A 16,764-nucleotide genomic window follows, 5' to 3' on the forward strand; every position below is an offset into this window, starting at 1 on the left:
ACATAACCCTCTAGACCACATGCTATGTATGATGTTCAGTAAAGTAAATGGGGTCCTGCTGTTAAACAAGATATTTGCACACAAATAAGGTCTCATAGAGTTAACGTTGTATAAAGCTAGTCAGATAACCCTCTGGACATAACTATCAACTAAAATAATTATGTGGACCTAGTGATAATTTTCAGGATACTAGGATACAGGATACTTTCAGAATACAGATTATTATCTGAGGATCAGATAGTAATTGTACTATATTTTAGCTAGTCATACATTGTCGCATAACGATATTAACCAGGTGATGATTTTATTACACAACAAATGAGGTCTTGCTGTTACACTAGATTATTTTCTAAAACTCAAGAGTTAATTAAAAATCTTAAAACCGGTACAAATTTTTTCAACATAGAAAAAATTTTAATTTTATTTAATCTTCCTTACATATTCTTTAAATGATAGCTCAACTTAAATGTTGCATCTTTTTTAAGATCTTCCACCAAATACTTATGAGCAAAGTTCAATAATCCATATAAATGTAGTGCAAAAAATAGTATAGTATTTACCAGTCATTTAAAAAAATATCAAGTATCGAAACTTTTCTACCACCCGGTATATAGATTCAGTAATTTACAATGCCATAATCATTATACATAATGTAATGTAAATATTTTGTGAGAATGTTCATTTAAGCAGCAGAGTAGAGATTATCTTGGCAAACTTGTATCATAGAGTAATCTACGCCATGTTTTTTTTTTAGTTTCATTAGGCTTTTCCAGGGCATTTCATAATCGTACAAAGAAAATCAATGGTTTTGTTTATATTTTAAAAGTTCTTACATGGAGTAAGGTTTGCCAAGATATATCTCAATTGTGCTATTGAACATCTCTAAAATGTACAATTCTTTGTTGACCACATTACTGTTGTTATAAAGACAATGTTTGTGTTTTTCACTATGGGTGTTCTTATTTCTGTGTTCATAAAAATCAAAATCTATGTTTTTAACTTGCGGAAGTTAAGCCTAAATGCAAATAAACATTTCACATATCATATAATAAACACTTTATTTTAGCAAAGTGTTTTATTTATTGCCTCAATAGTAATTATGTATTATGGAAGTGCTTTTAAATAATACAACATTTAAAAGCAAATGTAAGAGTTTGAATAAAAATAATTCACTTATTTTCTCTTGTGCCTTGGGATGTTTGTTGTATGAATGTAATGTATAAGCTTCCAATTTTTATAGTAATACAATACTGTTATTATAATCACAACAACATTTACAAATATATTGTTACATTTTAATATTGTTATATAATTAATATACTGTTACTATTCCATTCCTTATAATTTTGGTTTCTGTTCCCGATTTTTATTCAAAGATATAAATATATATTTACATGCTGTTAAGTCATTTACATGTCTTGTGTATCATCGTTTATCAAATCATTTCAAAATAAACCAGTTACAAAATATAATTTAAGAAGATCATTATTTTGACTTATTTAAAAAGGAATATATGCTCAATTAGCGTAGTATCTTTAAAACTACACCAAAATAACAATTGGCAGTAACTTGCATTTTGAAAATTAACTAGAATTACATTACAACAATGTGTTCATGTGGGGCCCTCCCATTGACTTTGTTATTGTTGATGTTTAAAATTTTATTACTGTTAAAATATACTTTATTATTTTAAATGTTTTTTTATTTAAACCTTCACTCACTCATTGTCGAGAAGAGTTTTTCTTAGTCTAGCAAGTGCTGTTAGTTGTTGCTATAATGTTGGACATCGTTTTTAGCTCTTAGAATGGCTGTGTTTAGTTATTCTTGGCTACAGAGCGATTTTACAACATATAGAAGTGTTCGGTATGTGATTACAAGTGATGCTATGATTACATTTGTCCCATCTTTACCTACATTATTTTGGAATTGCCCATTAAAAGAACCTACCTTTTATCTTTAGTTGATATGTAATGTTTGTAATATTGATCTAGTAAAGCCATATAAAAAAGAAAAGTATCTAAGTGATAACATTTCAGCGTGTATTACTTGGATTCAAATTACATTATTTGGAACGCTGAAAAACCACCAGAGTTCAGCCTGAAGTAATGATAAAGGAACCCAGGTTTCAAATTGTAAAAAAAAGTATTTTAAAATTTCAATAACAGCCATGTTTAACAGAGGCATACTCAATCAGCTTTAATCTTTAAATATGACCACAGTTACCATCCTAAATTTTTTTTCTCTTTAAATTGTCACAAGCATAAGCCACTCATCTTTTCTCTCCAGTGGTGCTTATCTCCAGGGAAATATCTGGGGACATGAAAAGGAAAATTAATCATAGTTTTTTTAAAGGAGCTTCATAAATGGTTTTAATCTTAATTAATTATATTTCTACATTTTTTTAAATTTCTGTGGTATGACAGTAGTATTTTTTATAACTATTAATTTTTTTATTTTTGATACAGCTGAAAATGTTATGTTACAAAACCAATAAAAACTAGTGATCTTTCTTCATTGTGTTAACATCTGAGTGTGATAGCCAGGGTTAAACTGCCCCAGACCTCTCTGCTGTTGACTGAAAGAGATTGCCGCATTTTAGACTGAGACAAACCGTGATCATAACACAGCCATAGTCTAACTTATGTTATACTATTGGATTGCAATAGAATAGACTTCCTAATAAACATTGTTTTGCTATAATGCGACTAAATGTATAAATGATAATATTATCATCATGGAAATGATAAAGTATTGGTAAAGAAGATACCACCTGATTTTAATAATATGAGCAAGTATCCTTTTCTTGGTAGTTAACACCTTCACAGGGCATTTCTTAAACCTGTTTACTTCTCCAATATCATTTTAAATGGGATGAAGCCAACATAATACACTGCGAGGAGAATTTGTTAAACACAAACTTATCGGCTTCATACATAAAATTAACAGACCAACCGCTGTCAACCTACAGTTGAGGTGATATCAATCAGCCCACAGGTGGTGTGAGACAACACAGGACAGTTTATGTTCTCTTATTTGATCCCGTTCGTGTGCCTGCATCTCATGACGAGCTTGAGCGTACACTGTCTATGCACATTCATAAATAAGAATAGCCTTGTTATTTATTGTCAAAATATCGTGTCCATAAAGAACTCTTACTTCTTATTGTGATGGAGAAGGTGACTGAAAAAATTACAAATTTGTTTCTTCTTGGTCAAATTCTTAATTGGTCAGGCAACCCCCTAACCAGCTACAGAAGTAAGTGGGTTGTTGTATTGTGCGTAAATGTGTATATTATATTCGTCTTTTCACTAATATTACTTTTTATTTACTGTTAATTAAAAATATTCTAAACTTTAATTAAATTAATGACAATATGAAAAAGTCTGGTAAAATTTGTCCCAAACATTTGTTTTCTAGGAAAGTGCCTGTGCAGGGTGAGTCAAACCACCCATCCATAATGTATAGTGGTGGCTGAGCGGAGAAATCTACCTTCTTCATTTCAACAAAAAGCTCCATGTTTACACTCCAAAATACTCAGGAAAATAATTTGTAACACCCAAAAATACCCCAAGAGCCACTGTTGAGGGGATAGGGGTCAATTTCTTTAAGATTTTCAAGTGTAAAGGTAGGTTGAGCCAAACCTCATTTTCAAGATCTCTATTTTCTGCTCATTTTGAAAAAAGTTTTAATTTATTTAACTTTTTATTTAGGTTTCACAGATTTGTTTACTGTTCCTTCATTAAAAGTTTTAGCATATCTACATTTTTATCCAAGGTTACTAAAAAAGTACGAAGTTTGGCTTTATCTTGGATGGTTTAGAAATGGTGCAAAAAATACTAACTTTCACAACATTTTGTTTGGATTTTTTAATATTTTTAAGGAGAAAAAATAACAAAAACTGTGAAACCTTATAAATTTGAAATTTTGGACCATCCTGTACACAAGAAACTAAATAAAATATAACTCTTTTTTAATGATCAGAATACCTATAAAATAAGGTATGGCTAGACCTATCTTTACATTTGAAAATCTCTCAAAAATGACTCCTACTGTCCCAAAATTTACCATTTTGGGACTATTTTTGGGTGTTAAAAATTATTTAAAAATTTTTTGGGGTCGTAATAGAGGTTTTCATTAAAACAAAGAAGGTAGGTTTCTCGGTTCAGCCAGTATAATTTGTGGATAGTTCATCTGCCTCATCCTATATAGTAATGAATCCTGTTACATAACTCACCAGGTAGGAGAGACAACTACACCACACTCATCCTTACAATTAAATTGTCAACATTTCTTGAATTATCTGCCTTTGTAAAATAATGTACTTAACATAACAGAATAAATATACTAAAAAATAAAACTGTCAGATTATGTAAATAATTACTATCAGCAATGTTTGTATTGCTGACAATACAAACAGAAACTAATAGGAAAAAAGTAATGGTTTTGTTATTGGTACCAATAATACTGAATCTTATTTTACATGGATCCCACTTCTAAAAGCACAGCCCATGCACATTCATGCTCTTTTTTCTCCTTACTTCTACTATAGCAGAAAAACATAGATTAGTTTGGACCAAGAGCACAACTACCAATTTTTTACAACAGATATGTCTAAATCGAAGTGTTTAGGTCCAAAACATTCCGTCCTTTTAACAGTTTATGTGGTCAATGTTGTCGAATAAAATCACAGCCAGATGGAAGGGATGTTTGTTAAGTTTCAAGTGGAACGATGGTTTTTTTTTTTTTTTTTTTCCTTTGGGATATTGGGGTGGATTCATCGATCCTCACACGTCAACCTGAGCTTATTGTGTGCCCCTTTGATGTTAGAGGGGTAAGCCTATCTTCGTGCCCTTAATTAGGCTAAGAAGCTTTTCCCCGATACTAGCATCTGGTTCGTCGCCTGGTTGTTTATCACCGAAAAGAGCCCTTCTCCTTGCTCCCAGTCTCTCACAGTCCAGTATTATGTGTTTTGCTAGTAATTATCGGTACGATGGTTGCTTCAGATATTACCTCCAAAGAAGAGGAATTTAGGTAATATTATGAAGTACTAGATTAGTCCAACATATCTCTAATGAATGATTTTCCTCAGGACTTAGAATTGGAATCTCTGAAATGTTTCCAGATTAGAGCAAGATGGTATTCTTCACAGCTGTAAGCCATAGGTAGTGTGGTCTTAAGGACCACTTAGTACAGTTAAACTTTGTTTTCAGTTGAGAGCGAGAACTGGAGGTATGAATACAAGCTAACTGTATACGTTACTTGTTCAACTGAAGATGTTTATTCCAGAGAATCTTTAGACATCTGTCGATATGCATTCCCTATTTCGGTCAATTGTGGAAATGGGATATTATTAAAACCGATCGGAGGGGGCAAGTTTTGTTCCTCAAAGTACAAATAGGATTATCAGATTTATTTTTTTTTTACCCTCTGACCCTCCACTTGTTAATCCATGCCTAGATACCATTCAGAATCTCGAAGAGATTCAATTCAGAATAATTGAAGTAATTGTGATGCTCAGCAGAACGGTCTGCTGATATAGTTATGATCGCACCCAATCTAAAAGGCATATCAGTCGTATATAGAAAACGAGGAATATGATCCAGACACTGCCTTGAGAAACACCAGAGTCAATTGATCTTTAGTTCAAATAACTAACTTGATATTGGACCTGAAAATGTATTTTATGAAGATAAGACCTGAAAAGTGTGAAGTAAAAAAGAAGAAAGAGAGTTTTTTTTAGTTTTGAACAAGAGATCCTTGTATCAGACAAATCCATGATGTAAATAAAGAAAGGCTGCTTTGTAATACCTATGACTTTAAAAGAGAACGGACTATCAACAGCAACTACTCTAATACAACTTGTAGAGCATATTTATGACAAACATTACTAAAGAGAACTATATTGGTACCAGTATATTTGTAGATTCCAGCAGAGTTTAAAAATTCCTCAATCACAGTTACCTAACTGAAAAACTAAAAGCACTAAGTATAGCAGAGATATCAAATTTGTTCAACAGCTACTTAACTGACAGAAACAGCTCATTTAGTTGAAGGTTATAACAAAACCCTAACAGAAAAGGCATAATAAATGCTACTATTGGTACTGAGAGGAGTACCACAAGAGTCCAATTTTGGAATTAGTACCATTCTTTCTACTAATTAATGATCTAGCAACTCACCTATCTACTAGAATCAAGCTACTAATCACTAATCAGTAACGCATGAAGATAACACCATCATTACACCTGCAGAAAAATCTAAAGAGCAATGGTTAATTAAGACAGAAAGAGTTCACTGTGACTAAAGAGTACTGTAATCACAACCATTTAGTCCTAACCAAAGAAAAAACAGTCCAAGTAATATTGAAAAGCAAACATACAGGTATTTTATTTTCAATGGCCATTGAAAGTAAAACTAACATAGTATCTCGGCATTGTATATGTAGATCAACTATTTCAACTCTGTTCAGGAATTATTATACTGTTTCTCATACATATACTCAAGCAAATTTGCACCCCATAGGCAAAAATAGCTGCATGTTTTGCCTTTCCTGAATTTTATTTTAATATATAGCACAACTCATTGGGGGAAGAACATTTTCTTCGAACTTAGAAAAGATTCTCATTCAAAATAATTGAGCTGTTAGATGTCCTGCAGCTCTTAGATACTGAAAGAACTGGTGAGTAGAATCTGTTACACAAATTTCTAACTGTGGTGGCACTTTATACTCAAGAAGTTACCTTTACATAGTCTATACTTTACAATTAAGACATTCACCGCCATAAAACAAGACATGTCTAAAACTTTGTCCATACACTTTCTGCCTATCTTAGTCTTTACAGCAAAAAACCATCATATTGGTGTTTAATAATGAATATCAAACTTTAAATGTTTTATAGTTACAATTTAAATCATTCAACTATCTATAAGTTATTAGTTTATTTCAAACTATTAAGTTATCAAACTACGTAGTTACACAATCATAATTAAAATAAGAGTTTAATAAATAAAATCACCAACTTAGAAATTTACATCCAATTTAGAGGAAAGAATGTTTTTAGTTAGAGAGCTCAACATACAGAATGCAGTGATTCACTAAGTTGCTGTAAACCTTAACATGAATAATTATGACCTTAACACAATCATGATATCTGATATTGGTGCAAAACATCTGCATATCAAAGTAAGTAAAGTAATTAGATGTTGACAGCATGAATATCGTATTATAGAATTTGGAATTAGCGCCACAGATTGAGACAAGAAACTAGAACATTCTGTTAGGGTCGGTGAGCAAGGGTGATTACTACGACGAAAGAGTACGCTGAAATCAAATCTTGTCACCGACTTTTAATATTGAATGTTCACTCTATTATTTTTTTTCTTTTTTACTATGCGCCAAATTATTGGCTCGGCTCATAAACTAAAAAAAAGAAAGTTTTGCAAAGATTTTACCGACTAAAATCATTTGTTGGTCAGTCACATGATTGAGCTCAGAGTGTTTAAAGATTAGTTTATTCTATGATTCTGTTGCCATCATTGTTAACCATAAGAGCAATGTTGAATTTTCGCTTCTGACCTTCCTCGGGCTATTGTTTTTATAGAATTAGTATTATATGTATACCATCTGCAAATGGCGATGTGCCCTTGTTCTTATTTGTTTGAACGACTTTCAGTTCTCTCATATTTATTCTACCAGTTTCTTAGATGGAGATAGTCACAAATGGAATACATATCTCTTTATATTCTAAGCGCTGACTGAAACAATTCTATCCATGAAAGCAAGTAATTCAAATTAATTTTTACATCCATCTTCTGATAACTTCTAATAATTTTCAAGGCACTAGATATATTTTAATTGTGTAAATTAGTACAGAACGTTTCACATGATAATGTGTTGCTTTTTGATATTTCTTTGGCTTTTTCGGCAAAAAAATTATACACCTCATAGTTTTTAGGAGGTAACTATGTAACATTATTAGGAAATGGGACGGAGCAGATTTGTCCAGGCTAGGAAGAATCGTCATATTCCTTGTTTAAACCAGATAGTGATAAAAGTTATAGTGCTTCAAGACTGTTCAAAGAATGTCAGCAGGTATTGCTCAGAGAAGCTAGGTTTAACATTTAATCCTTAACTGTGTAATATAATAATATATACAAGAATGGAAACTGTTCACCTACTGCCAAAGCTCTAGGTTTGTGAAGACGAGAACTTACAGAATAGTTAGCTAAAATAAATTCTACAGATTCTAATAACCCGGCTTATGAACATGTGTTTGAATGAAACATGTTGGTAAATGATCATACTTATTGGCGAAACAAAGAGTTTCTTGTATAACTTTGAATGTACACAGTTTTAATAATCGAAGAATGTACAGAAGTATTTTCGGGGATGATGAAGCACTCTCATTATTACAATTAACAAAATTATTTTTGTAGCCCAGATAGACGTAGCATTTACAAGTTTAATTTATTTCGATTTTAGCAGTTACCTGCGGCTTCGCACGCGATTTCGTACACTTTACACGTGAATGACCATTTCTGGTTAGTTTTTAGAAACCAGTCGGACGTGTAGCCGGAAGGATTTTTGAAATAAGAATAGGCATATATGTTAACAAGGGACCCTAAGAATGTCCATATAAAACTTCAGTACAATCGATCCAATAGTTTTTACGTGAATGAGTAAAACAGAAACACATAAGCGCGCGCGCGCGCGCACACACACACACACACACACACACACACACACACACACACACACACACACACACACACACACACACACACACACACACACACCATTAGATTTTTATAGTAAAGATTAGTAAAAAGAACGAAAGTATTCTGATGCAATTGCCATTGTAAACAATATATATGGAAATACAGAATCCATTGCACTTTTACCCAGAAAATCAAGATCGAATTATGAGTTGGGATCATACAGTATAAAAGGAAGAAATAATGGTTGGAGTATACGTTGCAAAGAACATCATAAAAATTGTGACAATAAATTACATCAATCGACTTAGATTGGTATCGCAGAATTGTTTGAAGCTCTAAAATAAGCAGCCCAGTCAGAACAATATTCTAATTATCTGAGATTTCACAAACTTTAAAGGGCGATGGTACAGCAAGTGCAACTGAATTTAACCAATAAGTCATGGATGGGACTGACTACATACACTTTATAATTATGATGTGCTGGTTGATATCTGGCCACTTTTGCAACGCACCACGATTACAGCAGATGAAGTTATGATATAGTACTAAATGAAAACAATGAAACAGTAATGTTGAGGAATCAATTGATTCTATATGCAATCAATGTATTGTATATATTAAAGAATGTGGAAATGCTTCTATATGGTAGGAAATTACATTTTGGAATCCCACCACATTTTCATAAGGATCACTGGAATCTCTGGAAACATATCTTGAAATTTCTCACAGACTCATTAAAATATTTGAAATTAAAATTACGATAAGTAGATATAAATGGTCTGATTTTTTTTACTTTACTAAATATTTATGGAAGATAAAGTACAGTGTACAAATTTTACCATTATTACTCATTAAATTTTAAGACAAAATAGTGTGGCTTCTGGGTATGAATACTAAGAAGTGAAAAAATATTTGCTAACGCTCAGCAAAATCCCATTACCGTTACATGCATCATCATTGTCAACGAACTCGATGGTTCTTGAATAGAAATGAAGTATTATGCAAATTTTAAATGTTATTGGTTTATTCGTTTCGAGAAAACGTGTGGACAGATCAGATAGACGCCCATTCATAAATATACTCTTTCGAGATTCTTGAGTGATTAGACAATAATGAAATTGGAGTTGAGTTCTGGCAGTAAGTGGCTTCATCACAGGCAGTCACAAAAGTTCACATTTATAACGAGGTTAAAACATAAACGTATTATCAAATACAGGCTGTCCAGATATAGTCCGACTTTGCTACATTTGTATAAAACTGCAGGTTTTGGCGTATTTAACTTTTGATTAAAACTAAAAAACTGACATCATGAAAATTACTAGAACCAATCAGAGGTAGAATTCAACCACACGTCTGCTATAGCGGACCCACTTCTAATATTTTATGAACTGTTTATTTTACGCATAAGATCTACAATAACCATATTAGCTTTTTAAACATGTTAAATCCACTGTTTACTATAATATAATTTCGTTGTAGTCGAGACAACTGTATTAGTGATTGTACAAAACTATTTTTGCACAATATAAACTTTAGCTGTACTCCAAGAAATGAATTATAATCCATGATTACGTCAATGGTGTAAAACTTAATTAAAATCCAGATTTTCATTGTAATTGCACTAAGATAGTATAGTGACACATAATATAACTTCATGTAGTACTATGACTTGTTGGATTTTAACGAGGGTTTCAATAGTCGAAACTGTTCCACATAGCTTGCAGGCAGACTACACATACACAATATAATAATGGTGGACAATGTTGACAAGTTGTCGTGATTCTTCATATGATTGGAGATTATGCCAAAATCTAAATACTTGTGAGTCTAATTGTTTACTCTTGGTTGCCAGATAGACACATTACGTGCTTTCTCGATTTAGTTTATTGCATCATCCACTTATAAATAAATATGATATTACCGAATGAGAAATTGCCTGAAAGAGCAATTAACGACCGCCGTAGAACATTTAACTCTAGTTTAAATTTAGTTTCCCATATGGTTTGACTCAATTTAACATTTTAATTATAAATTTTAGACAAATATATTAAGACGAATGTGTTAGTAATATGAGTAGCCAAGGCCTGTATGAAACCTTTAGATTTATGGTAGTTTGTGATCAGGCTTCTAACTGTATAGCTAAAGCAATTAAGAAGTGTATATTTCTTATTGCATAAAAGAAATTTTATGAAGGTTATATTTTTAAAAAAATATTAGCAAAACTACGGAATGATATTCTTTTAAAATGTATTATTTAAGTTTCCAAAAATTGAATTACCTTTGAATAAAAAAGAATGTCTACCTGTATGTCAACCAGATAGGGTTGCATGTGTTGGCATGATTAAATTGGCCTCTATACAGTCAAGTTACTCTGATAATCCTAGTATAACTGATGAAAGATCAAGCTTGTATTTGTATAATATTTGAGAAAACTTAAGGGTTAGTCAGTCCACTCTTTAATACTTTCAGTTCCAGAAATTTTGGAATTTTAATCAAATGCATTGAGGGTATTTTTAGAGGTTTTAAAATACCAAACCAATTTAGCAATTCTCATAAGTTCTTAATTGAAACTTCACAACTTCATTATTGAATGGCCTATTTTGATCATTCTTATTTTATTTGGTATGAAAATAAGTAGCTTATGGTATACTCATAACCAGAATTTTTGCATATGTATCCGACTAAAATAGGCTTCAGAATCATGTAGATAAGCCTAATTACTTCTGAGAAAAAATTGCATTTAATAAACATCCAAGCTTGTATTAATTTATTTTAATAGAATACTTAGGGATCAGTCACATCTTATCTTTAACACCTTGTTTTTGTTTGAGGTTAGAGAGGTTTATCCATCCCTTTTGATAACATCCAATGTTTGCAAAATATTCCCAGCAATTCTCTCCAAAATGTACCTCTACTCCACAGCATTATTTTACCTGCTTTGAAGATCTTTGTAAAATATTATTTATTAAATTAATATTTAACCAATTTTAAAGATTTAAATTTCTTTTTATTCAGTATTAAGACATTCACAAGGACAACTAAGGTCCGGACTTTTTTACATGACGTCAAATTTTTTAACAATAATGGAAAAAACTAATATTTTTTTTATGTTAAACATCTAAGTATAACAAGAAAATTATGTAGACTACAATTTTGCACATAAAAATTATGTCAATACGTTTCATAGTCTCAAGGGTTACTCAAAACTAAAACGATTGTGTGCCCGACAAGGTACGTGATAGTCTGAGGTGTTTATTTAAGTGCGGGGCCAAATTGAACAAACCCCCAAGGCAGGCAAACAATAAAATTGCAGTAAAGAAATGCATAGCATTGTGTACCCCATTGGACGCATGGCGTGCTTTACGAAAGACCAGTGTATACCCAATTGGGTATGTGGTGGGAGCTTTGAAAGACCAGTGTATACCCAATTGGGTATATGGTGGGAGCTTTGAAAGATTGTGTGTACCCAATGGGGTACACATCGCTGTGAACATGTAAAATATGTTATGTAAATAAATATATGAAATTTACGGCCATATTGATTGTTGACTGTCGTCACTACCGTTGATAACACAGATCAGCTGTGTTTATGGGGTAGCCTATATAACACATTGTTATATATAACAAAAAGAACATTTATTTTCAAAGTAAATCAATATGAAATAACTTGTTAAAAAATACAATTTTTTACATTTTTAATATCATATTTTATTTGGAAAGTCTGGTTAATTTAATGTGTAAATTTAGCACTTTATGCATGTTCGTAAATATCCAATTACTCATATATTCATGCTGAAAGGTTTAAGTTATGATTAAAATATGACAATATTTCTTAAGTTCAACATAAACGACAGATTTAAAAAGATACTATTATACATACAATCAGTGAATCTTAGCCCTATACAGCAATGTGAAAATTGAAAACTGGTAGTCCTAGTTTATACAATCACTCAACTCAACTTCTCAGCTTCTAATTATATAACCAAAGCAATTATGAAGTATATGTTTCTAATTACATACAAATAAAATTGTATGAACGTTATAATAAAATAATCTTGACCTTACTGAAAGCATTTTATAAAATAATTTGTATATAATACATAATCCCCCGACCGGGCTGGTGCGGATTTGAGACGTAATTCGCACACCAGAATAATAGTAGATGATTGATATTCAGAAGTCAACATTTTGTTTTATAAATAACTTTTTATGCCATTCAAATAGAAAATATTTCTTTTAAGTAGATACAGATACAAAATATTTACGTATACAGGGTTTTTACAAAAAGGTGTCACAAACTTTTACACTTTTACTTTAACATATATAGTACTCATCATTTCAAACAAAAAATGTTATATAAACATATGTTGATAAATGTCTCATTTAGCTACTAGCCGCCATATTGTATTTTTTATAAAAACTTATCTCAAATTTTTTTATTTTCCTTTTGTATATTCAAATCTAAGCTATGTGTCAAATTTAGTTTCTTTAGCTTAACTAGTTTTAGAGATAATAATTTTTTATACAAAATACAAAATGGTGGCTGGCGGCTAAACAAGATATTATCAACCTATGTTTATATAACATTTTTTGTTTGAAATGATGTGTACAATAAGTCACAGAAGTTTGTGACACCATTTTGTGAACATCCTGTATGTAATAAGAAAATATAATTCTGTTTTAAAATAAAATAACTGAATAATTATATACAATACGGTTAACGTAAAAGTAGTGTCTACCGAGTCATTTTCAGCTTGAGCTCTATTCTGTCCTACCTTTTAAATTTTTTCCAATGTGTTATGCAGTATGACTATAGTTTACAAGGGGTATAATGTTTAAAAAATTATTATGCTGCAAGTTTAAGGGTTAATAAACATATTGTCTAGACTATAGGTACTGTTTCATATAGTACTTCTCAGAAACTGTCACTTAAGTATAGCATATTTTTGTTTTGGAATACATATAATCATGTGATAAATGAAAAAAGTATAAGCATTTGTATGAAAGTTTTTAGGTTTTAACTCTTCAAGTAAGTAGGCTCATGCCCGTATTTAGTAATTATGCATCCCTGTGCCATCAGTCGTTCACTGCTCCTCTCATTCCTACCCACCCCTTTCCACCAGCTACCAGCCAGCACCATTTACACATTACAGTAATTTACACCTCACATATAAGGGACTAATTGACCGTGATTTAATATCTATTAGCATATTTTTATTTTATAGTTTTCTGTTAATTATTATGACATCTTCAATAATCCACTGTTAGTTATAAAGTTTGTATAATTAAACTTTGAAATAAAAATCAGGATTTTTTAAGTCTGCAATTATCATAAGGGACCTATGTATCTAAAATTATCACATAGGACGGACTGCTCTTTAACCTTTTGACCCCAAAACTATTAGGGTTCTTCTTAGAACCATGAGTAACCTATGCGCCAAATCCATGTTTAATTAAAGTGTAAAATTTCTACATATACATCTATCGCACAGATGGATGGACGACAAGATTATTTTAAGAAGGTCTCATTTCAGGTTTTTAATAAACACATAATTTAACACATCGTGTGTGGTGCAGTCACTAGCAACCACCATAGTAATGGTGTTTGGCGGTTGCCGGTTACCGCGTCGCACATGATTTGTTAACCCTTTCAGTACACTACCAAATATTCTATTTTAGCACTTTAAAATCTTATGCCATGTTTTACATTATACCTAGAAATTTCGGAACTTAGTGATTTGTGTAGAAACTGAATAAATATTTGTGAGGGTTGTTTCCATAGAAACTTAACATGTCATATTTGATTTTCTCCATCCATGTGACAACTCTTGATAGAAGGGCATAGAGTCTTGAAATTTGGTACATAGGTTCCTCTTGTTCCAAGGAAGAACTCTATTAAATTTTGGGGTCAAAAAGTCAAAATTATAGCCAAAAATAAAATGTTAACATTGTTTTATGGGTATCAACATTATGGCAATAGAAAATGGTGTGGAATAAAAAAATGTGTTAACAGTCTGAAAACAATCATGAAATTTTATCTGTAACATAGTAACACACGTGATAAAGTTACTTTGGATTAGTAGGACTTACTGTATTCTTTCAGATCCTTCAAATACTCCATCATCGATTTTTTTAGCAACAGATAAACAAGTAACAGTACCTATATCCCAGACACTCCAGCTTAATGTATCATTCTGTTAATTTATTTATTTATATCCCAACGGTTAGTGCCATTTATACACAAACGTACAGCAAACAAAATGAAGCATTAACAGTTAAAGCAAACAATCAATACTTAAAGTAGTTACTTACTAATTAAAGTAAACAAAATATAAACTTTTGAAAATTCAAGAGAAATAGAAAAAGATGAATATGAATAGATATACATTTAAAAAAAATCAATCCAATGTGTACATTTACAACAAAATTTAAACTTTTGAATGATCAATAACAAGAGGAAAATCTTTATATATATATATATATATATATCTTTCCCGTATTCGTGTGTATGTGACTGAACTCCTCCTAAACGACTGGACCGATTTTGATAAAATTTTGTGTGTGTGTGTTGAAGGGGATTCGAGATGGTTCAGATTCATGATTTGGTCCGATTTAAATAGTTTATTTAATTAATTTTCTATTTATAAATTGTTGTTGATGTTATAGAGTGTTTTATATTGGGTCCGGCAGATTGCGCTGTGACACGTAATACAATGTGAACTGATACTTTCAGCTGGTAACACGTTCAGCTGAAGTTCATCAAAGAGGCAGAAACATTTGTTTACATTGAAATTTTAGTAACTATTAAATTACTGTAAACTGCTTGATCAGTAGTGTAATGCAGATTGCAGAGACGAAGTTATTATCTAATTTTAAATTGTGATTGCGCCAATGATAAATAATCCATCTAATGCCATGGAAATGCTGTGCAACAGCATAAATCAATTGTGGAACAGTAAATAGATTAGACCAGGGGCGAATTTAAACGACCAGCACAGACTCGTATTGACCGCAGCAACTTTTTAGTTGTACAATACACTTTCGTCATTGGGATAAAAAGGCTAACTCTTATTGTTACTGAAATCGTCAGAGCACTTCAATAAATTATCATGGAATGTTGGAGGGAATACGAATCTTATAAAAACTGTTTCACTTTACGACTTCAGGACTCCAAAACTGATATTTAAACTTAAATCTAAAACGGATCAGGAGATTGGAATAGCTTTGAGTGACTATCGATTATCATTTCATTTCATTTCATAGATAAAGAATACATGAATATATTGTCCGAGTTTTCAACAGGAAAATGCATGCGAAGCCGCGGGTAACTGCTAGTATATATATATATATATATATATATTTCTTGTGTTGGTGTATATGTGACTGAACTCCTCCTAAACGTCTGGACCAATTTTGATGAAATTTTGTTTGTGTTTTCAATGGAACTCGAGAATGGTTTAGATTTACAATTTTGTCCAATTTAAATTGTTTATTTATTCAATTTTTATTTTTAAACTGTTTTGGAGTGTTTTATATTGGATCCGGCAGACTGTGCTACGTCAAATAATACAAACTGAACTCATACTTAACAGCTGTTAACACTTTCAGCTGAAGTTCATTAAAGAGGCAGAAAATTTTTTTACATTAAAATTTTAGAAAATATCTTATTATTGTAAATTGCTTGATCAGTAGTGTAATGCGAATTGCAAAGACGAAGTTACTATCTAATTTAAAATTTTGATTGCGCCAATGTTAATAAACCATCTAATGCCATGGAAATGCTATTTATACGCTGTTATAAAAACTACCTTATTGCACAAAGCTGTGAATGTTTGCAAATAAGGTAATCGAATCTGGTTAGCTCCTTTGACGTTATGAATGGCATTTTCACTGTAGTTGAAGAAAACCAAATGGGAATAACACACTCTTGCCCTTGTACTAAAAGCATATACATACATATTTATTAATTGGTAAAAATAACAAAATCACTTAAGCACCAAAAATTAATCTGTTGGATTCCGAACCAGCATATGAAACCATTTTTTT

The 16,764-nt window shown here is 31.4% G+C and overlaps 1 protein-coding gene across 1 annotated transcript in view; it reads left to right on the top strand.

Annotated features, from left to right (window-relative positions):
* The first annotated feature begins 10,414 nt into the window (after nt 1–10,414).
* LOC124352830 (protein pellino) overlaps nt 10,415–16,764 on the top strand; it is an 88,064-nt gene continuing 81,714 nt past the window's right edge. Inside the window, exon 1 of the mRNA XM_046802526.1 lies at nt 10,415–10,539. Within this exon, the coding sequence (XP_046658482.1) occupies nt 10,520–10,539 (20 nt within the window). The 5' untranslated portion in view covers nt 10,415–10,519. The remainder of the gene's footprint in view (nt 10,540–16,764) is intronic.

This window comes from Homalodisca vitripennis, chromosome 1 (assembly GCF_021130785.1).
Source record: "Homalodisca vitripennis isolate AUS2020 chromosome 1, UT_GWSS_2.1, whole genome shotgun sequence".
Classification (NCBI taxonomy): domain Eukaryota; kingdom Metazoa; phylum Arthropoda; class Insecta; order Hemiptera; family Cicadellidae; genus Homalodisca; species Homalodisca vitripennis.